General features: G+C 41.2%; 1 protein-coding gene across 1 annotated transcript in view; it reads left to right on the forward strand.

Annotated features, from left to right (window-relative positions):
* The window catches only part of LOC134357803 (rho GTPase-activating protein 18-like), a 139100-nt gene that overhangs the window by 6936 nt on the left and 108774 nt on the right, over positions 1-23390 (forward strand). Inside the window, exons 2-3 of the mRNA XM_063069466.1 lie at positions 1924-1981; positions 5979-6045. Of these exons, the coding sequence (XP_062925536.1) occupies positions 1924-1981; positions 5979-6045 (125 nt within the window). The remainder of the gene's footprint in view (positions 1-1923; positions 1982-5978; positions 6046-23390) is intronic.

Consider the following 23390-nt stretch of genomic DNA (forward strand, 5'->3'; position numbering starts at 1 on the left):
GATAGGGTTCCCCTGGTCCTCACCTACCACCCCACCAGCCTCCGGGTCCAACATATAATTCTCTGTAACTTCCGCCACCTCCAACGGGATCCCACTACTAAGCACATCTTTCTCTCCCCCCCCCCCCGCATTCTGCAGGGATCGCTCCCTATGTGACTCCCTTGTCCATTCGTCCCCCCCGCCCATCCCTCCCCACCGATCTCCTTCCTGGCACTTTGTAAGTGGAACAAGTGCTACACCTGCCCTTGCACTTCCTCCCTCACTACCATTCAGGGCCCCAGACAGTCCTTCCAGGTGAGGCGACACTTCACCTGTGAGTCGGCTGGGGTGATATACTGCGTCCGGTGCTTCTGATGCGGCCTTCTATATATTGGCAAGACCTGATGCAGACTGAGAGATTGTTTCGCTGAACATCTACGCTCTGTCTGCCAGAGAAAGCAGGGTCTCCCAGTCGCCACACATTTTAATTCCACGTCCCATTCCCATTCTTGTATGTCTATCCACGGTCTCCTCTACTGTAAAGATGAAGCCACACTCAGGTTGGAGGAACAACACCTTATATTCCGTCTGGGTGGCCTCCAACCTGATGGCATGAACATCGACTTCTCAAACTTCCGCTAATGCCCCACCTCCCCCCGTACCCCATTATTTATTTATTTATATACACACATTCTTTTCCTCTCTCTCCTTTTTCTCCCTCTGTCCCCCTCACTATACCCCTTGCCTATCCTCTGGGCTTCCCCCCTCCCGCTTTTCTTTCTCCCTGGGCCTCCTGTCCCATGATCCTTTCATATCCCTTTTGCCAATCACCTGTCCAGCTCTTGGCTCCATCCCCCCACCCCCGTGTCTTCCTCCTATCATTTCGGATCTCCCCCTTCCCCTCCCACTTTCAAATCTCTTACTAGCTCTTCTTTCATTTAGTCCTGACGAAGGGTCTTGGCCCGAAACGTCGACTGTACCTCTTCCTAGAGATGCTGCCTGGCCTGCTGCGTTCACCAGCAACTTTGATGTGTGTTGCTTGAAATTTCAGCATCTGCAGATATCCTCGTGTTTGCGTTTTTAAACTATGAACACAATCTTGCTTTTCATCCTTTTGCTCTATTTAATTTTGTAACTTACAGTAATTTTTATGTCTTGCTCTGTACTGCTGCTGCAGGACAACAAATTTCACCACGTCAGTGATAATCAACCTGAATTCTGATATTTGAAGACTTAAAAGCTAATTTTTTCACTATTTGTTAATAAATAAAGTAAAAATAACTAAGCAATTAACTGAGACTATGCACTCAGCGTTTAGTGCAATTTTAAGTGTATAAATTGTGAAAATATACAGCTCCAGAAGCTGCCAGAACAACTCAATGTGTGAAGGGATTAGGCCAGAAATGGTGTAAATACCTCGCACTCGCGGAAGTATTTTTGAGTCCAGCAGGTGAATTCGGTTTTAGCCCTACCTCTGATTAACATCAGGTCAGTCAGTCACTTTTCTTGCAAAAGGTTGTCATGCTGCAGTTGGATCTTCCCAATTTTATATTACTGATAGCAGCAAAGTTAAACGAATGAAAGCAAGTCAATTGTTTTGTTTTTTTCAAGTGGGCTGTTTTGTGGGCGGGGGGAGGGGGAATCCTAAATGAAACGGAGGGTAGCCAGTAACTTCAGAGAGTTTCGCAGGCCGAATGACAGGAATGAAACGAAGTCCCGAACTGGTGCACTCACCCACTCGCGCGCTGTACGAACGCATTGCAAGTCAATCGGAAAGGAATTGTTTGGCAGCAATTAAGCAGAGGTTAGGTTGCAACAGAAGACTGACGTCAGGCCCTGCGCACCACTGATTCCTCTGTCGTTGCTCCCGCTCACTTGTATCGGGGAATCGCTGAGGTGCCGTAACCATTCCCTTTATTCCGCGTGATCAGCTCGATTTAATAGGACTGCTGCGCGCCGTGCCTGCCCGGTCTCTGCCCTCCGCTTCTCCTACTATTTGAAGGTAAGTGCTTTAAAAAATATATATGTATGTGGAGAGTTATTTCCACAAGGAAAGTTGCGACAGGAAGGGGTTTTAACTTCTGCTTAATGACAGCTGCTGAGCTCGATCTGGTTGCTAATGGTAGCTGGTTCGGTTGCCATGGAGTTGTCTGGTTGATTTACACATCGCCCTTTCAGGGGCTGGGTCAATATAAATTGGGGGTGCAGGGGACAAGTGCTAGCTATTTTCCCTCTTTCAAGAAACAGGCATTAAGAAATAACCGAATCTAGGTGCGCTTTCAGTTCTGTTTTTCATTAAGACTGCACAGACAAGAAGTAGTTTGACGATCAGGTTTCCAGTTTTAGTTCCTTGTTTGGATTAAGGCCATGCTGATTATTTTTGGCATTGATGTGATAACCTTCTGCTCGGATAAAAAAGAAGGCTTGACCCAAGAGTAACTTCATGGAGGACGATTTTATTTTAGCAAAATTTAATTTGTTGAAACTAGCATTTCTGGGCTGAGAACTCTCTCTTTATAATCAGCCCGAAGTTTACAGCACCAAACACCTGTTGATCATTTTTTGAGGTCAAATTGAACTGGTGGCGTTGCTGTGTTGTGCAAAAAGGACATTATGTTCAATAGAAGTGTTCTAGGGAATTATTATTGTTTTGGAGAGGAGCACTATTACTCAGATGGTGCCACTTAATCTGTAACTATCCCCTTGGTTTGCAACAGACATTGCTGTTTACTGCAGAAAGAGTGCTTGTAAACTAATATTGATATATGGCATAAAGCATAGCCTCAAAGAACTACTTTGAATTATTGTAATATTGGGATAGTAGAGATAGAAAAAGACTGTAGATATTGGAACAGGGAACAAAACAAAACCAATTCTGTTGGAACTTAGTTGATCAGTCAGCCCCTGTGAAGGCAAAAGTTGCAAGTCAATGCTATGGGTCCATGCTGTAGTGACAGTAATTACTGTAAGTGATCAGTTCCCAAATTTTAAAAGAACAACATCCTGATTTGACATAAATTGACAGTGCACAGGAAAATGGAGAGTATAAATCAATATTAGTACCATTTGGTACTCATCCAGGTGATAGAAACACCACTTTTGCCAAGTCATAGCAAGCCTGTGGGTTTTGTGTGACAACATGGCTTCCATTGTAAGCACATGTGTTAATGGGTGGCAATCCAGAGTTGGCAGCAAGCCATGACATTCCCCTCAAGCCACTAAGGCAAACTACAGTGACAAGAGCAACGTGAATGTCGAGCTTCATGATTCACACCCTGTGGCTTCATGCCATCTATACATTGAGAAAGGAAAACCTCTTGCTACAGATGGCCAGCTGAGTTAACCTACTGCGCTCACAAAGCTCATTTCGTTCTGGATACTATTAGATTGTGGATTTTCTGAGACAGATGGTTGTGAGGTAAAGCTGAGGTTTATCAATGGACACATGCAAACTGATACTGTATATTTGAATGAAGTTGCCAAGGGCTCGTATGTAGATAGGAAATAGGAAGAGTAAATGAAGTCCTTGCAGGTGGTGCTCTGGCTGTAAGTGAGCAGCGTGTCCAAGCATCCAGCTGGATAAAGGCAGAGAGCTGTGGAAGAAAGATGGTCAAAGATATCAAAGTCTGCAGATAGTCTAAGAAAAAACAGGTGGGATGGTATAATTCATTACAGATAGAAAGGAGGCCTTTGTAACTTTAGTAGGAGCCACCCAGGTACAATGGAAAATTTGGAAAAATGTTTGAAAGGATCCAAACAGAGAATTTCAGAAAGGTTTGGCATTGAGCTATGAACGATAAGACTTTGGAAAGTAAAAAGTGATTGGAGGTGGTTTGGTTCCCATGTACTTTCTTCTCTTTTTCTTCAAGGTGTTTGTGATCAAAGGTCTGCAAACTGTTGTCAAAGAAGATTTGATGAGTCATTAGTCATAGAATCATTCAGAAGTACAGCACAGAAACAGGCCCTTCAGTCCATCTTGTCTGTGCTGAAACCCTTTAAACTGCCTACTCCCATCGACCTGCACTGGTACCATAGCCCTCCATATCCCTACTTTCCATGTACCTATTTAAACTAATTTTAAACATTAAAATCGAGCTAGAATGCACCACCTGTGCTGGCAGTTCATTCCACATTCTCATTAGCCTCTGAGTGAAGAAGTTTCCCTTCATGTTCCCCTTAAACTTCTCACCTTTCACCCTTACCCATGACCTCTGGTTGTAGTCCCACTCAACCTCAGTAGAAAAAGCCTGTTTGCATTTACCCTATCAATGCCCCTCATAATTTTGTATTCCTGTATCAAATCTCCTATCAATCTTCTACATTCTAAGAATACAATCCTAACTTATTCAATCTTTCCTTATAACTCAGGTCCTCCTGACCCAGCAACATCCTTGTAAATTTTCTCTGCACTCTTTCAACCTTGTTTATGTCTTTCCTGTAGGTAGGTGACCAAAACTGCACACAATACTCCAAATTAGGCCTCACCGATGCCTTATACAACTATTGCAATGTGTTTGTTGATACCACACACTGCAAGTGTGTAGTGATGGATGGAGTAAACATTTATGACCTTGGATAATGCTAACAAGTAGACTGCTTTGTTCTGGATGTTTCCAGATGTCTTAATCATTACTGAAGATACATCTTTCCCAAAAATTGGAGGAAATTGCTTTATGTTTCTTGTTTGTGTTTAGAATGTGGTTGTACTACAAGGAGTCAAATGTGAGGATATCCAGCCCCTGACTTGTTTTTTTAAGTCATGATATATATGCAGTCAGACCAACTACATTGTTGGCTGGTAATGAAGCTCAGATGTCCATGTTGGTATATGGAATGGATTATGAGTGCAATTCCACTGAACTCAGAGAAGGTGGTAATCATTTCTTTCACCAAAGATGGTAATTTCCTGACACTCTTGTCGAAGAATTGTTACTTCTCACTTTTCAGCTTTAGATGGAATGTTTTATTTCTGGATTGATTTTTGTCCACCATTTTAATATTCCAAATTAGGTTTTCTCATGACAGATAAAGAGATGTAGAGTTACTGTCAGATTTATAAGTGATCATATCAGCTGGAAGGCGACTTGGCAATTCCAGCTAATTCACATTTTATCTTGCCTAGTTTCTGATAATGTTTTCAATGCAAAACTAATATTTGTACATTCCCTAAGTACATTATGGAAGTACCATGATCACAAAGAATGCAGCAATACAAGTATAAGCTTGCTAGTATTTTACCAATAAAATATGAAAGGACAGTAAACATGGTGTGCCAGAGTTTCCCACAACTTCAACCAAGTATGAATCTTATTCCCTACACCAGTGGGAATACTTTATCGTAAAAAAATTTAAAATAGGTAAACAAAGAAAAATGTCTTAAGGCACCCTACAGATTGGTATTAGTGAAACTTGCTGAGCTCCCCAAAGGAACGTTAAAGCAAACAGTGGTAGAATTTCAGGATCATCGTCAAAGAGGAATGAGAGGTAGGAGCAGAGAGGCTATGAGAGAGAATTCTATCGCTCACGGCCTTGGCAATAAAGGACTGGTCAGCAGCTAACAGCACAAACTGGATCTGGATTTCAAATTACCTATGAGCTATGGGAGATGCATTGGTTTCTAATAAAATGTTAGAATATGGAACATTACAGGTCCTTTGGCCCATGATTTTGTGCGAACCTTTTAACTGACTCTAAGATCAATCTAACCCTTTCCTCCTACATAGCCCTCTATTATAAAAATATGATAAGAAGATGAAGGAAAATCATGGTTCCCAAACTTTTTTATGCCATGGACCAATACCATTAAACAAGGTGTCTGTGGATCCCTGCTCTGGTAGTAGTTCAGCATGAAACTAGGTTACGGGAATGATTTTCTTGTATTTCAGTGTTACAGTATGTAAATTGTTACTGACATGAATGAAATTTATTTTTAAATGCTAATGTATTTTTAGCTTAATCTTGAAATAATTAAAGAAAAATCTTCTGTTGGAAATGTACAGGGGCCCTGGAGTGGAGAGTTGAAGAAAAGGTTTTTCAATTCCAATCCTGTCTCGATGAAGAATTGAGGTCTGAAATGTTGCCTGTTTATTGGTTTCCATAGATGCTGCCTGGACCTGATGAGTTCTTTCAGCATTTTGTTGCTCTGGGTTTCCAGCATCTGCAGAATCTCTTGCTTATAAAATTAGAGCTTGTTTATAAGGCACTTGTTATAAATTGAGGAGAGGAAATCTTGCCTGCTGTTTCTAAAGTATACTAAACAGTAATACAGTTTAAGTACAACTTTTTTAAAAACGCACTTATAAGAAGCCTTTAACAGTTTCTGGATATTCAAAGGTACTTCGCAGTTACTGTAATAATATAGAAATTATTGAATCTCATTTGCTGATAACCTCCTATGATCAGAAAACAAAGAATTTGGAAATGCTGGAAATTTGGGGTATTGATTGAGAGATCACCATGGGAAGGGGATCAGGGATAACTTCTATTCTTTGAAATTATGACCATGGAATCTTTTTCACTTACATGCTTATGTGGAAGGTATCTTGGGGAATGGCTTATCAAGTGATCAGCAGCTTTCACGGGGAAACTCCCTCTTGCAGTGTGTGGGTGTGCTAGCATTGATCTTTTGATTGTGTATCTGGAATGTGACTCAAACCTGCAGCCTTCTGACACAGAGGCAGGAGTGCCAACAGACTGATGTTCCTTTGGAAAATTTGTCGCTGAGTCCTATAGGCTGCAGCGTGCCCAGACAGAAAATAAACTGCTGTTTGTCAAGCTTGTGTTGGGCCTCATTGTGACAGTACTGGAGGTGACAGAGTGAGAGTATGATGTCAACTTAGAATGGCAGGCACAGTGGACTGAATGCAGCTCCTCTGCTATGTGTTCACCCACTCAATTGAGTGCATCTCTTTTCTATTTGTTTATGAAATTCAAGTTGGGCAAGAGTGAGACATGGTTTATAAAAAGGTTACAGCTGCCTCAATCCCTTTTATGACTTCATGGATGAAGAATCTATCTGGTGTAGGAGGTCCTAAGGTTTAATTTCCAAGCATGTTAAATTTACTGATCTCAACCAATGGGAAAAAATTTTATTATTGGAGAGCAATAATTATTCTCCTTGTCCCCATGCTTTGAAAGAAGTTAGCTGTCATTGTTCCTGGTTGGCACCCGGTAATCCATTATCAGGTATCAAGTAAGCACATCATCAGGTTCAAATTTATGAACATCCATGGTTGCAGAATTGACGAGGGCTGTTTGGATGTAATGATAATGTTGTGTGTTCATGCATAGAAAACATGTCCATAAGAGTGAAGTTAGTTGCACCATTAATTGAAAAGCAATGGATGTTGACTCAGGAGGGTAGAGCCAAGAAAATAATTATTTCCCTATCCCAGGCATTGAATTATGTCAGAAGTCTAGAGTCAATCGGGTAGTTCTGTCAAGCTTCTATTCAGTTGGAAGCGCAAGAAAGCTTGTGTTCATTATAGGGAATTGGTATCTTAATGATGTTTTTAGAAATAATTGAATGCACAGCAAACATGTTCTTTTCCAAATGTTTTTGAAGTCACTCACATTAGCCCTTTGAAATGGGTATGCTATTTATAAGTTGTGACCTTAGTCATCCTGATCAGCAATCGAAAAGTTTTTGAGTTTCATTTGGTTTGATATCTGCAAAACTGTACCAAACAGTTGAAACCTATTTCTTTCAATTTACAATCTAATTGTAAAGAAATGCTCTACTTAGTTGACAAATATTAATATTTACTTTTTTGAACCTTACTACCACTTCTTTGTTTAAGTACTGCTGTAGGAAATTAACACAATTCATGGTGAGTAGTTGTTTGAAGGAGAATCCAGTTGTCTTAAGTGGTCTTTTTTATGAATAGCCAATGAGTTTGTTAATAAGTGTGAATGCTGCCGACTGTTTCACTTGTTCTGTATTTTCTTTCCAATCAATAGTTTAATTCAAAGCAAATGCCAATTATGAATACTCCACAGTGTTTATTTAATATAACAAGCACCATCTGTGGGTGTGTGGCTTTCTTCAGTTGAGATAAATTCAACTCTATTGAATTTTAAAGTGCTCCTCCAATTCAACTGCTTTGTAGAACCAATTTAAACATCTAATCTATTAATGCAATTGATTTTGGTTAACTGGGGCATTGGGGCAGCTGTTTATTTGTGACAACTATCAAAGAACAAAAGCTAATTGGAAAAAATAGCCAGCATTCCCTTAGTTTATATGGGACAGTTGGCAGCTTAATTGGGATAGGACACTGTAGTGATGTGCAATTGCATTAGACACTACACCATGCTTAGAATGAACAGCTTTTAACTAGCGGGAGTTGCATGTGTTTGTGTTCAAAAAGGAGTGATTTTTGTTGTTAATAGGTGGTGAGAAATAAGCAGTAAGGCTGTTCAGAACTGGTTTGAGCTGTGATTTTCTGGAGATGCTCAAAATGGCTGGGAGAGAAAATGGGAAATAAATTAGGAACTGTTGAGAATTTGAAGGTATTAAATGATACAATGAAAATGAAGATTTGGAGGATGTATTGGTCAAAAGCATTGTATGAAGGCAGTCCATTATCTACACTAGTTGTCTGGGCTGATTTTGTTCAGAAGAACACAGCAGCATACTCTGGATGAATTCCTCCATTGATAAGTAATAGGAACTAATATGCTTTAATAGTACTGTATAGGTATTGTTTTAATTTGTTCTGTATTTCATGTAAATACGTAATTTATTACTCACTTAAATGGTAGTTTGTCTTCTTTACACCTCTTGAACTATTTCCATGAAACTTTGACTAACTGTGGCAGCCACTTATTTGGGCCAAAATGTACTGGTCCTGATGTGTCCCAATTAACTGGAATCCACCTTGTATGTATGCATTTCATTTATTTAATGATTATTTAGGGAGCTTCTGCCACTGCAGCATTCTGCATTAACATGGCTCTGAACAGATGTAGAGATGAAATAGATATTTTTTTATGGAGAGGTTTAAAGACTTAATTGAAGTTTGAGACTACATTTATACAATTTTTAATGTGATGTGAAATTGCATTTATAAATTTGGAACTGCTTGAGGAATCCAGTAGTGAAAAATTATTGTAAGAAGATTGTCCCTGTACTGAAATTTGAAAGCATACTTTCAAATTGCTGAGATATCAGATGATTTAAATATGCCTAGGAATCTTGCAAACATTTTTTGAAGTCCATTTAAATGTAAGGGTGGCAACTTTACAGTGATAACTGATCACAGCTGTTGGAATTCCAACTGGTTCATGTGAAGAGAGTACCTTTGCCAAGAACCGTTGCAAGAGCCATGGTTTTGGATCAGTAAAAGCAAACTAATTACACAGCCTGCACAACTTGTTTGCATTTAATGTGATTTAAAGGTTTGCAGTTATCGATTATTTCATTACAAATATGAAACAAATGCAATGGGAAAAACATAGGGTGAATAAGTGTTTGGAAAACAGCATATTAATGCATTCATCATAATTGAAATATACATGCATTTTTCTCTTACAGTTTTTGAAGTTATTCATTTTATGTGATTTCAACACTTGCAGGGTATGTTTTCTATTTTAAAATGACAAATCCTTTTATAAATGCTTTTGTATCTTAATTTGATTGCTCAAAGATCTGAGTCAGATATCCTTTGTGCTGTCAAAAATGTGGAAGATAGTTTTCTTCTTGCAAATACTTCCTCTAATAAGGAACGATAAACCAAAAGCGCTTACTGAAGGAAATTTATGTCTATGATCTCATCACATCTGGACACGAGATGTAATCTGATCTCTGACTTTTCCATGATTCTTTGTACTAATAACTTTTGCAGACAGGAACAACCAATGTAGACAACAGGATTCAATGAATTTGTACTATACTAGTAATAAAAGAGGTATGGGGCAGTGTGATCTTTTATAATAAAAAAATCTATCTTAAGTTTAAATAACTTTTGAGAGCATACTCAGAGAAAGTGCTGGGGGTATTGAGGCATGCAAAGAAAGATAATTCCCAGGGTCTGATGGTGTATCATAGGATGAAGCTACGGAAGAAATTGCAGGGGCCCTGGCAGAAAATTTACGTCTTCCTTAGGCATATGTGAGGTACTCAAAGATGAGATGCTGGAGGGCGACTAATGCCTTTATTTAAGTAAGGCTCTGAGGACAATTCAGGGAATGATAGGCTGGTGAAACTAACATTGTTGGTCGGAAGGTTACTGGAGGTATTCTGAGAAACTGGATCTATCTGCATTTGGAAAAGCAAGAACTGAAGTCAATATGGCTTTGTGTATGGAAAATAATGTCTCACAAATTTGAGTTTTTTGAAAAGATGATCGAGGATTGATGATTAGGGCAGGGTATGTTGTTTCATGTGGACTTTTGTAAGGCTTTTGTGAAGCTTCTGCATAGGCTGGTCTGGGTGGATAGATCACATGGGATATAGGGTGATCTAGCTGGTTGGATTGAGGAAGGAGACAAGGTTGTGCCTGGTGGTTTTTCAGAGTGGGAGATTATGACCAATAATCTGCTGCACAGTAAATAACAGGGCTCTGTATCCACTGTTATGCCTTCTTTGTAAATGCATTGATATATTGGGCCCAGGGTAGATCTTCAGAGATACTGACACCCAGGAACTTAACACTGCTGATCCCATAATGAGTGCTGGTGTGTATTACCTTGACTCCTCTTTCCTGTAGTCCACAATCAATCCTGACTTAGGTTGAGTGCAAGATTGTTGACGGGACATCACTTAAGCTGATCCATCTCCCTCCTATACATCTCTTTGTAGCCATCTGAAATTCTGCCAACAATAGTTTTGGCATCGGCAATAGTAGTGTGCAAAAGAGCAACTCTGAACATACAACACATTGAACCTTGAAGTTGATGAGCTGCAGCAGAAGACCTTGAACTTACATTCAGGGCCACTACACTAATAAATGGCCACTGAATGTGTATGGGCTAATGCAAGTGGAAGCTGATGAACACTGGTCTGAAGCCAACATCATTTGCCATAGTTGGGTCTCAAGTCAAGGTTTTATAAGGTTGGGTGTAAAATGGTGATTTTTCCCTAGTGTATTGCTGGTGAACTGAGCTAGACCTAGCCCTGCTATTGGACTTCATGTTGGCATCCATTAACAAAGTATAGTTACAGATTTAACATTTATAATGTTTTTCTTTGTTTAGCCACTTGTATTATCCATTCTGTGAAGAGCAAAAAAAAAAGAATACAGGCCATCACCAGATAATGATTCGGTTCAGTTTACGTAGACATCTGTAAGTAAATTTTGTGCATAAGTCAGAAGATAGACAAAAAATACTATAATAACCACAGTAATGAATGACATCAAAAGCACATAAGACTGAGAACAGTTATTATGGAAAGTGTGGAGAGAGGGAACTAGTTCTGCCTTTTGTAGGAAAGAACATGTGTCTTTTTGAACTTTAAAGCGTTGATGTCTTACTGAGGTTGGAGAGAAAATACAAAAAAAAACTAAGGGGCAAAGGGACTTGGAGTATTCTGAGCAGTTTTGAGCCCCTTATCTAAGAAAGGATGTGCTGTAACTGGAGAGAGTTCAAAGGGGATTCAAAAAAATGATTCCAGGACTGAATGTATTGTCATATGAAGAGCGTTTGATGTCTTTGGGGTTGTATTCACTAGAAGTCAGAAGAATGAGGGGTGACCTCATTGAAACCTATCGAATGGTGAATGGCCTTGATCGAGTGCATGTGGAAAGGATGTTTCCTATGGTGAGAGAGTCTAACGCCAGAGAACTTGGCCCCAGAATTATGTATATTTAAGGCAGGGGTTGACAGGTTCTTGATTGGTCAGGGCATGAAGGGATATTGGGAAAAATTAGGAGATTGGGGCTGAGAGGAAAATTGGATTTGCTATGGTGAAATGGCCTAATTCTGCTACTATATCTTATGGTTGTGTGTGCTTATTCATATACTGTGAGAATATATACTAATCATAAATATTATCAAAGTTCAGGCATTTGTAACTTTGGAACAGCCTGTATTATCTGTATCTGTGTTATGATTACTTTTATACATACTGAAGCTCAGTTAGTTCAAAGCAACACACATGACATGCGGAAGGAACTCAGCAGGCCAGGCAACATCTATGGAAAAGAATACAGTCAATGTTTCGGGCCGAAACCCTTTGGCAGGACTTGGGAACAGTAATTCAGGAGCTAAACCTTGCGTGTCATGAAAACCTTTTGGAAACTGGTTTATTTTGCATAAAGTTAAGTTTGTGCATAATTATATAGCATTGTTCTCCTTCATTTCCCTGTTGGCAACTTCAGACAGGTATAAGCTTGTCCAAGTGAAAATAGTTCACAGAGGAAATAGCATATAACTTGTTAGTACTCTTGCTTATTGGGAAATTTGCCAGCAGCTCCTAAATGTGAGTGCTAAAATATTCTAAATATGATCTAAATATGTAGGTCTATATTGCCAAATATTTTTCTTGTGTGATCCAGTACCTGTTGTACATTATAACAAAATATTTGAAGCATCTGATCTGTACTTGCATGACAGATTTGCTACAATCTCCAGGAAGCAAGTTTACTCCATTTTGATTGAGTATATGCAATAGTATGGAAACTCATGAGAACGTCCATCTTGAAACATTTCTTCTTCCTCCTTTCTTCAGTTTTCCCTTTCAATTTCTACATTCCCACTTACTCTTTTGAAGGTTTATTTGTTTTGATGTTTGATTTATGATCAATTGCCATATTCTATTTGCATGTTAATTCTTCACATGTAAGTTTAAATTATGACAATTGGTGGACTGTAAGGCATCAAAGTCACACTTTTATCTTTTTCCTCAATGGATCCCAATCAGACTTCCAGTTCAGATTGGGGTCAATTCACTTAGTGTGCATAGCATGTTGAAACAGCAGCTAATGTCTCTTCCCAGAGCCCTGATTTCCAGTCAGTAGTAATGATCACATTACAAGTATTCCACATGTGGGAACCCTTATGTTCAATTGAGTAGACTTGAAGATCTTGAGAAATAAAAACATTACTACAATCATGAAAAGTTGGCAGCTGATTTGGGAAACTGAAGATATTGGGGCTTTAAGAGAGTACCTGTAAGAAATATATTTCCCAAAGATTGTAAAAACCTGGACCATTCAATCAAGTATTCTGCAGGGCTGCTGCAGTCATATCTGCTCGCCAAGTATTTTCCCTGAAAATTGAGTACCAAAAGGAAGATTTTTGTGGTAATAGTGGAAAAAAAACAGTAATGTATCATTACAGCCTCTGTGAGAGGAGCTGGTTGCCCAGGAGCAGAAGACTTGGATGTTCACATCGTTATGATCTTTTACAGGACAGGGGAGGAAGGTAAATAGCCTTGTTTCCCTGATGGGAAGAAAGACTGGGAATGGACTCCGAACATGGCAAGAAGTGACTATGGCTATTAACACCAGGCAAACACATAGATAACTGCCAGGACGGTAATGACCACACCAGGAAGGGAAAGCTAAATGTGAACCTTTACATAGTGTATTTTTTAAGCACTTTGGAAAGTGCTTCTTGCCACTAATGTTTATGTTCATAATATGAACATCTTGTGGAGCCACATTATGACTTAGGAAATGCTAAATGGGCCACGGTTTATATCCAGTATCTTCAGAGATTTGGCACAGGAAACTACAGCTTCTGAAAGGTGGTTAATGACATAGCTAATGATTTAGTCTGTCCAGATACTACAGTTATTTATAATGGAAGGGAGGCATGTAACAGTAGAAGATTTGCTACAGATAAGAATAGGACAATGGAACTTCAAGAGAGGATACACAAGGCAGTGAAGCAGCAGGAAGAAGAGGCAAAGAAGGAGAATGGGTCTAGCTGATGAAGAAGAAATGCTCTGGGGCTTGTACAGCATTCAAAAGAGGAATGTTCTTAGAGCAGGATAGACAATGGGTGATGTGGATAGGATTAATCTGTGGAAAAGATTGTGACTAACTTGTGTGGCATATTAATATATGGACTTGAAAACATAGAGCCATGATGGTGGCATCTCTAATCCCATCTACAGTGTAGCCTTTCATAACTGAACATTATTGGCAACCTTTTTGACATCTTGTAATTGCTCATATTCCTGAAGTAGATTTTTATTCCGCTAATACTGTGGCTTCCTCCATGGATACTTTTACAGAAGAGATTGGCTAAAACTGGAGGGGAAATAGTGGTTGCATTGTGCATTGCTCATTCTGTTGTGGACTATGCCAACCCTCAGATAGACACAGAGTTTGTCAGAGAGGCAAATCGAAGGAATGGTACAGAACAGATGGTGAGTGTTAGTGCTCTGTTTTCAGATGGCTCTCCACTTCCTCTTAATCCCCTCAACTAACATCATAAAAACAGATTATCGTCTCATCAATTTGCTGTTTGTCTACACATTTTAGCTGTATATCTTGCATTACAATAATGAATGCACTTCAAAAAGTAGTTTATTAACTGCAGAAACTTCTTGGGTGAGGTTGTGAAAGTTTCTTTATAAATGTAAATTTTTTTATTTATTAATTAACTGGATCTTGACATGAAACTGGACATGTTTAGTCACTCTTCATTGGGGCAGAATTGGAATGTGTACTGACGGAGGATGAACCTGCTTGTGACCCAAAGCAGAGAGCTGGCATGTACCTGATACTTTCCTATCCAACTTCTGCCTTGGGAGAACCACTGATAGGATGCACCAGACAAGAACCCAGTTGTTCGGGGAATATCTCAGAGCAGGAAAGAATTAATTATCAAGTGACAGTAACAATTTGTACATTAGCTACAGATGCTATCTTAAACAATATTTTTGGATGGTGTGGAATTTTAAACTGTGACATGATCGGGCTTGGATTTTTTTCCTATTCCCTGTGATGGTTTGATGCTGAAGAACAGGATGCTTTCTGAAAGGGCTCAGCCGTTCAAGTTATATTCCCCTTTTTGTCCTTAGCATTTAGTTCATTCACTTAGTTAGTGGACCCCATTCTCTGTCTTCTACAGAGCATAGCATTTGACATTCAATCATAGGAGAAAAATCACTAGTCCTTCCTCAACCCACACTTTTAAGCTGTCCAACAAAAGTCACTGGGTGCTGTTGAACAGAAATGTTGGCTGATACACTTCCCCCTATCTCGTCTCCCGAGGCCAGTTGGGGTTCTTCCCTAACTTCAGAATCAGGTTTTATATGACTGACATATGTCGTGAAATTTGTTGTTTTGTGACATCAGCCCATTGTGCAATACCCAAAAATAAAAACTACAAATTACAAGAAGATATATATAAAAATAAGTAGCGCAAAAGGGAGTGGGAAATACTGAGTCAAGTGTTCATGTGTTCATTGTCCATTCTGAAATCTGATGGCAGAGGGCAAGAAGCTGTCCTGTCCCATGTTGGGTTAGTATCACAGTGAATTGGGCTGCCAGTTAAATGAGATGGTCAGCTTCCTTGAAAATCAGCATGTCAGAATCTGAGCTGGTAGAAAGGTATTTGAAGTAGTTCAAAGTTCTCTGCCTCACCCTAATAACACTGACAATGTACACACTGAGTATAATGTAACATTCAACATGAACATTATTGTCTTCCACAGTAACACTTGAACATACAGCAAAAAAACATTGTGTTTGCTTTTCATTTCTTTCCAACCATTGATTTGTTTCTGTTTTTTTTTCTCTCTATCTATCCCACATAGACTAAACATTCATGGACACCCCGCTCTGGTCTTCTGCCTGCTCTGGATCTCTTTATTGCCAACTGCCGACGGGACATCAACCGTCTCGACTTCACCGCACCTTGTCCCCATTCCAACCTCACTCCTTCGGAACGCTCTGCTCTCCACTCCCTCCGCACTAATCCTAACATTATTATTAAACCCGCTGATAAGGGGGGTGCTGTTGTAGTCTGGCGTACTGACCTCTACCTTGCCGAGGCACAGCGACAACTCGCGGATACCTCCTCTTATTTACCCCTCGATCGTGACCCCACTAAGGAGCACCAGGCCATTGTCTCCCACACTATCAACGACTTTATCCGCTCAGGGGATCTCCCATCCACTGCTACCAACCTTATAGTTCCCACACCCCGCACTTCCCGTTTCTACCTCCTACCCAAGATCCACAAACCTGCCTGTCCTGGCCGACCTATTGTCTCAGCTTGCTCCTGCCCCACCGAACTCGTTTCTGCATACCTCGACACTGTTTTATCACCCCTTGTTCAATCCCTTCCGACCTATGTTCGTGACACTTCTCACGCTCTTAAACTTTTCGATGATTTTAAGTTCCCTGGCCCCCACCGCTTTATTTTCACCTTGGATGTCCAGTCCCTATATACTTCCATCCCCCATCAGGAAGGTCTCAAAGCTCTACGCTTCTTTTTGGATTCCAGACCTAATCAGTTCCCCTCTACCACCACTCTGCTCCGTCTAGCAGAATTAGTCCTTACTCTTAATAATTTCTCCTTTTGCTCCTCCCATTTCCTCCAAACTAAAGGTGTAGCTATGGGCACCCGTATGGGTCCTAGCTATGCCTGCCTTTTTGTTGGGTTTGTGGAACAATCTATGTTCCGTGCCTATTCTAGTATCTGTCCCCCACTTTTCCTTCGCTACATCGACGACTGCATTGGCGCTGCTTCCTGCACGCATGCAGAACTCGTTGACTTTATTAACTTTGCCTCCAACTTTCACCCTGCCCTCAAGTTTACCTGGTCCATTTCTGACACCTCCCTCCCCTTTCTAGATCTTTCTGTCTCTGTCTCTGGAGACAGCTTATCCACTGATGTCTACTATAAGCCTACTGACTCTCACAACTATCTGGACTATTCCTCTTCTCACCCTGTCTCTTGCAAAAACGCCATCCCCTTCTCGCAATTCCTCCGTCTCCGCCGCATCTGCTCTCAGGATGAGGCTTTTCATTCTAGGACGAGGGAGATGTCTTCATTTTTTAAAGAAAGGGGCTTCCCTTCCTCCACTATCAACTCTGCTCTTAAACGCATCTCCCCCATTTCACGTACATCTGCTCTCACTCCATCCTCCCACCACCCCACTAGGAATAGGGTTCCCCTGGTCCTCACCTACCACCCCACCAGCCTCCGGGTCCAACATATTATTCTCCGTAACTTCCGCCACCTCCAACGGGATCCCACCACTAAGCATATCTTTCCCTCCCCGCCTCTCTCTGCATTCCGCAGGAATCGCTCCCTACACAACTCCCTTGTCCATTCGTCCCCCCCATCCCTCCCCACTGATCTCCCTGCTGGCACTTATCCGTGTAAGCGGAACAAGTGCTACACATGCCCTTACACTTCCTCCCTTACCACCATTCAGGGCCCCAAACAGTCCTTCCAGGTGAGGCATCACTTCACCTGTGAGTCGACTGGGGTGATATACTGCTTCCGGTGCTCCCGATGTGGCCTTTTATATATTGGTGAGACCCGACGCAGACTGGGAGACCGCTTTGCTGAACATCTACGCTCTGTCCGCCAGAGAAAGCAGGATCTCCCAGTGGCCACACATTTTAATTCCACATCCCATTCCCATTCTGACATGTCTATCCACGGCCTCCTCTACTGTAAAGATGAAGCCACACTCAGGTTGGAGGAACAACACCTTATATTCCGTCTGGGTAGCCTCCAACCTGATGGCATGAACATTGACTTCTCTAACTTCCGCTAGGCCCCACCTCCCCCTCGTACCCCATCTGTTACTCTTTTTAATGCACACATTCTTTCTCTCGCTCTCCTTTTTCTCCCTCTGTCCCTCTGAATATACCTCTTGCCCATCCTCTGGGTCACCCCCCCCCGTCTTTCTTCCCGGACCTCCTGTCCCATGATCCTCTCGTATCCCCTTCTGCCTATCACCTGTCCAGCTCTCGGCTCCATCCCTCCCCCTCCTGTCTTCTCCTATCATTTTGCATCTCCCCCTCCCCCTCCAGCTTTCAAATCCCTTACTCACTCTTCCTTCAGTTAGTCCTGACGAAGGGTCTCGGCCTGAAACGTCGACTGTACCTCTTCCTATAGATGCTGCTTGGCCTGCTGCGTTCACCAGCAACTTTGATGTATGTTGCTTGAATTTCCAGCATCTGCAGAATTCCTGTTGTTAGACTAAACATTTCTCAGTATTGATTAATACTTCTCCCCCTTGGCTTTCTTTTTCAGTTAAGCATGTTGTCTACTGTCCCACGTGACTGTTTAGTAGGCACTAAAGGGGACCTGAGTCCAGTTTCATTATAATGAAGTATACAACCTTTGGGGTATCAGAAGAGTGACAACCCATTCCTGTATCCTTGGACTCCAATGTACACAGCCTTCTTAGGAGAAGAATTCTATCAGTTGTTCCAAAATGATTTCTCTTTGATAAGCCTGAAGAATTCTCTCTCAAATTCCTGTTGGATTTTTGACAACTAAAATTATTTTTTTTTTTGTAAAATTATGGCCCAGAACTTTTGGCACTTAAACTGTTTTATGGGTCAGATTAATACTATTTGTGAAAATGATGTAAAGAGCAATGTGAAGTTCATAAATCAGTGATGCCAGATTTCCTGTAATGCACCAATTTCCAGTGTCGGAGTGCATTCCCAATTACATAGTTGTTTCAGTACATCTCAGCAGATGCAATCTTTCTATGCAGCTCTTAAGACAAGATGACATTTCATCTGCTGGGAGATTTGCCATTGGAAGATTCAGCACTGTTAGGAGGGTGTGGAGTGTGATGGAGGGAGCATGCTCCCTGGGGATGAGAGAAACACTGGCTGCCAATGTTTATGTTCTGTAAGAACTTGTTATGAAAGAGCCTTGCTTGATTATATTTTTATAAAACACAAATCTTTCAACTATTCTCTCAATAACTTGGTGGTGCAAAACTCTCTCTAAAAGCCTTGTGAATTGAGAGTCTCCAAATGCAAAAAGGTTAGGAGACTCCAACCTAGTGTACATCAAATAGTAAGATTTATAGAGGAGGTACAAACAGATCTTGACTGAGATTTTGCTTTGCTGCCAGAACTAATTGCCTTCACATATAGTTACAGAAATGACTTGTTGTAAGAGCTAATCACCATTCACGGTTGTGTTGAATTTAAAGCTCAAAGTCAGTTTATTATCAAGGTACATGCAATATATGTCACCATACACAACCCTGAGATTCATTTTCTTGCAACTGTGCACAGTAAATTTAAAAAAACACAACAGAATGGTTGAAAGACTGTACATAACAGGGTGGACAAACAACCAATGCAAAATTCAACAAACTGTGCAAGTACAAAAAAAAAATAATGGTAATAAATAAATAGAACACGAGATGAAGAGTCCTTGAAAGTGAGTCCATTGGTTGTGGGAACAGTTCAGTGATAGGGTGAGTGAAGTTATTCTCTCTGGTTCAGGAGTCTGATGATTGAGTGGTAATAACCGTTGTATAACCTGGTTGTAGAAAAAAAACGTAGAAAATAGGTGCAGGAGTAGGCCATTCGGCCCTTTGAGTCTGCACCCTGTACCTGCCTTCTCTCCATACCCCCTGATCCCTTTAGCTACAAGGGCCATCTCTAACTCCATCTTAAATATAGCCATTGAACTGGCCTCAACTGTTTCCTGTGACAGAGAATTTCACAGATTCACCACTCTCTGTGTGAAGAAGTTTTTCCTTATCTCGGCCCTAAAAGGCTTCCCCTTTATCCTTAAACTGTGACCCTTTGTTCTGGACGTCCCTAACATCGGGAACAATCTTCCTGCATCTAGTCCGTCCAATCCCTTTAGAATTTTATATATTTCAATAAGATCCCCCCTCAATCTTCTAAATTCCAGCGAGTATAAGCCTAGTCGATCCAGTCTTTCTTCATGTGAAAGTCTTGCCATCCCAGGAATCAATCTGGTGAACCTTCTTTGTACTCCCTCCATGGCAAGAATGTCTTTCCTCAGATTAGGGGACCAAAACTGCACACAATACTCCAGGTGTGGTCTCACCAAGGCCTTGTACAACTGCAGTAGGACCTCCCTGCTCCTGTACTCGAATCCTCTTGCTATGAATGCCAGCATACCATTCGCCTTTTTCACTGCCTGCAGTATCTGCATGCCCACTTTCAATGACTGGTGTACAATGACACCCAGGTCTCGTTGTACCTCCCCTTTTCCTAATCGGCTACGATTCAGATAATAATCTGTTTTCCTGTTCTTGCCACCAAAGTGGATAACCTCACATTTATCCACATTAAATTGCATCTGCCATGAATTTGCCCACTCACCTAACCTATCCAAATCACCCTGCATCCTCTTAGCATCCTCCTCACAGTTAACACTGCCGCCCAGCTTCGTGTCATCCGCAAACTTGGAGATGCTGCATTTAATTCCCTTGTCTAAGTCATTAATATATATATTGTAAACAACTGGGGTCTCAGCACTGAGCCTTGCGGTACCCCACTAGTCACTGCCTGCCATTCTGAAAAGGTTCCATTTATTCCCACTCTTTGCTTCCTGTCTGCCAACCAATTCTCTGTCCACATCAATACCTTACCCCCAATACCGTGTGCTTTATGTTTGCACACTAATCTCCTGTGTGGGACCTTGTCAAAAGCCTTTTGAAAATCCAAATATACCACATCACTGGTTCTCCCCTATCCACTCTACTAGTTACATCCCCAAAAAATTCTATGAGATTCGTCAGACATGATTTTCATGTGTGTGTGTTGAGGCTCCTGATGGCATCAGCTAAAAGAGAGCATAGCCTGGGTGGTGGGGGTCCTTGATGATGGATACTGCTTTCCTGTGGCAACTCTCCGTGTAGATGTATTCACTGATGTTGCGAACTGTACTTGTGATGGACTGGGCCATATCCACTACTATTTGTATGATTTCCATACCAGTCCATGATACACCCAGTCAACACACTCCCCCACCACACATCTATAGATGCTTGTCAAAGTTTTAGATGATATGCCAAATCTTTGCAGACTTCGAAGGAAGTAGGGTTGCTGCTCTAAAATGATAACACCGAGGAATTTAACATTGCTGTCTCCTTCACTGATACCCTGATGAGGAATGGCTCATGGACCTCTGGTTTCCTCCTTCTGAAGGCAATAATCAGCTTCTTGTCCTTGTTGACGTTGAGTGGGAGGTTGTTGTTGTAGCACCAGTCAGCCAGATTTTCAATCTCCCTCCTATATGCTGATTTGTCACCACCTTTGATTTGGCCAACAACAGTGCTATCATCAGCAAATTTAAATTGGGGCTGTGCGAAAATGTCTAGAGCTGGGCTAAGCATACAGCCTTGTGGTGCATGTCTGATGGTGGAGATGGTGGAGGTGATATTGTTGCCAATTTGGACTGACGGGTCAGCAAGTGAAGAAGGCAAGGATCTAATGCACAAGGATATTTTGAAGGAAATATTTCAGAATAGTCAAATTAATTTTTAGAATTCTGTGGGATGATAATGTAAATTGGGGGTCGCCAAACTTTTTTGCACCGCGGCCCGATTTAATATTGACAATATTCTTGCAGACCAGCCGACTGGGGTGCGGGGGGGGGGTGCGGTTTGTTAAACTCACCTCAACATGTCTTTTACAGTTAGGGTTGCGAACTTTCTCACTCCCAAATAAGGGACAAAAGTAGCAGTCAAATCCTGAAGAAGGGTCCCGGCCCGAAACATCGACTGTACCTCTTCCTATAGATGCTGCCTGGCCTGCTGTGTTTACCAGCATTTTTTGGTGTGTGTTGACGGGACACTTGTGTTTACCCCGAGAAAGACTACCATGACCATGAAGCCTTGAGCAGGCACCTGTGTGCACATATGTGACGTGTACATGCGCGTAGTTGCCGATTTTTTTTTCCACAAATCGGTTTTGGCTTAATCTTCCCCACTACACTGTACATACATTATTTCTACTTTATTATAGGCTGTGTATTTATCATATTATTCCTGCTTTTACTATATGTTAATGTTATTTTAGGTTTTATATATTATTTGGTAGGTTATTTTTTGGGTCTGGGAATGTTCAAAACTTTTTCCCATATAAATTAATGGTAATTGCTTCTTAGCTTTAAGCCATTTTGGCACGAAAGGTTTCATAGGCGGGGGAAATACGGGGCAAAGGTAGTCCCGTATGGGACAAACCAATTTAGCCCAATATACGGGATGTCCCAGCAAATACGGAACAGTTGGCAACTCTTATGTTCAAGTTCAACAGTGCGTGACAGGGAATGAGGAAAGGTGCAGCTGACTCGTATTGTTTCCTCGCGGCCTGGTACCTGCGGACCGCGGATGTAAATAGTGCATTCTGGTTTCGTGTCAAATTATTTTAAAATGCGATATTATTATGACATTTTAGTAAACTATCACTTAGCTACAGAACTATTGTGCAAATTGATTTTCAAACCATGGGCAGGGAATTGCTTTTTACAAAATATGTATATTCACTCCTTGCATACAAGCTTGAACATGTGAAATAACACATCCATTTCATATGAAACAATACTGGTGAAGGACTTGCCTAAACTTGTATTTCTACTGGTAGGAATATTTGTTTTTTACTGCCTTGAATCCACCATTCCAAGTTTTGAACTCCAAAGCAGATCATGTGAGGAACAGATTAGATTTAAGAACATAGACAACTCCAGATGTCCTGGCAATCCAAGCACAATTAAATATGGTCGGGAAGTTGGTTTGAGGACAAAAGTTATAGCAGAGTGGACTCAGAGGACAGTGGAGTAACTCTACTCGTGTTGTTCTGATATCCTTTGCAAGCATCTCTTTGTAATCCTTCTTTCATAACCTGATTTGACCATAAGACACAGGAGCAGAATTAGGACATTTGGCCTATCAAGTCTGCTCCACCATTTCATCATGGCAGATCCATTTCCCTCTCAGCCCCAATCTCCTGCCTTCTACCCATAACCCTTCATGCCATGACAAATCAAGAACCCTGCCTTAAATATGTGCATTAACTTGACCTCCACAGCCACCTGTGGCAACGAATTCCACAGATTCACCACTCTCTGGCTAAAGAAATTCCTCGTGTCTGTTCTAAATAGACGTCCCTCTATTCTGAGACTGTACCCTCTGGTCCTAGACTTCCCTACCATAGGAAACCTCCTCTCCACAACCACTCTTTTGAGGCCTTTCACCATTTGATAAGTTTCAATGGGATTTACCCTCATTCTTCTGAATTCCACTGGAAGTCAGAAGAATGAGAGCCGAGAGCCATCAATTGGTCCTCGTGCTAACCCTTTCATTCCCAGAATCATTCTCATGAACTTCCTCTGAAGCCTCTCCAATGTCAGCACATCCTTTCTTGGATGTGGGACCCAAAGCTGCTCACAATTTGTGAATGGAACGCAGCAGGCCAGGCAGCATCTATAGGAAGAAATACAGTCGACGTTTTGGGTCAAGACCCTTCGTCATTACTAACAGAATA

This window comes from Mobula hypostoma, chromosome 2 (assembly GCF_963921235.1).
Source record: "Mobula hypostoma chromosome 2, sMobHyp1.1, whole genome shotgun sequence".
NCBI lineage: Eukaryota > Metazoa > Chordata > Chondrichthyes > Myliobatiformes > Myliobatidae > Mobula > Mobula hypostoma.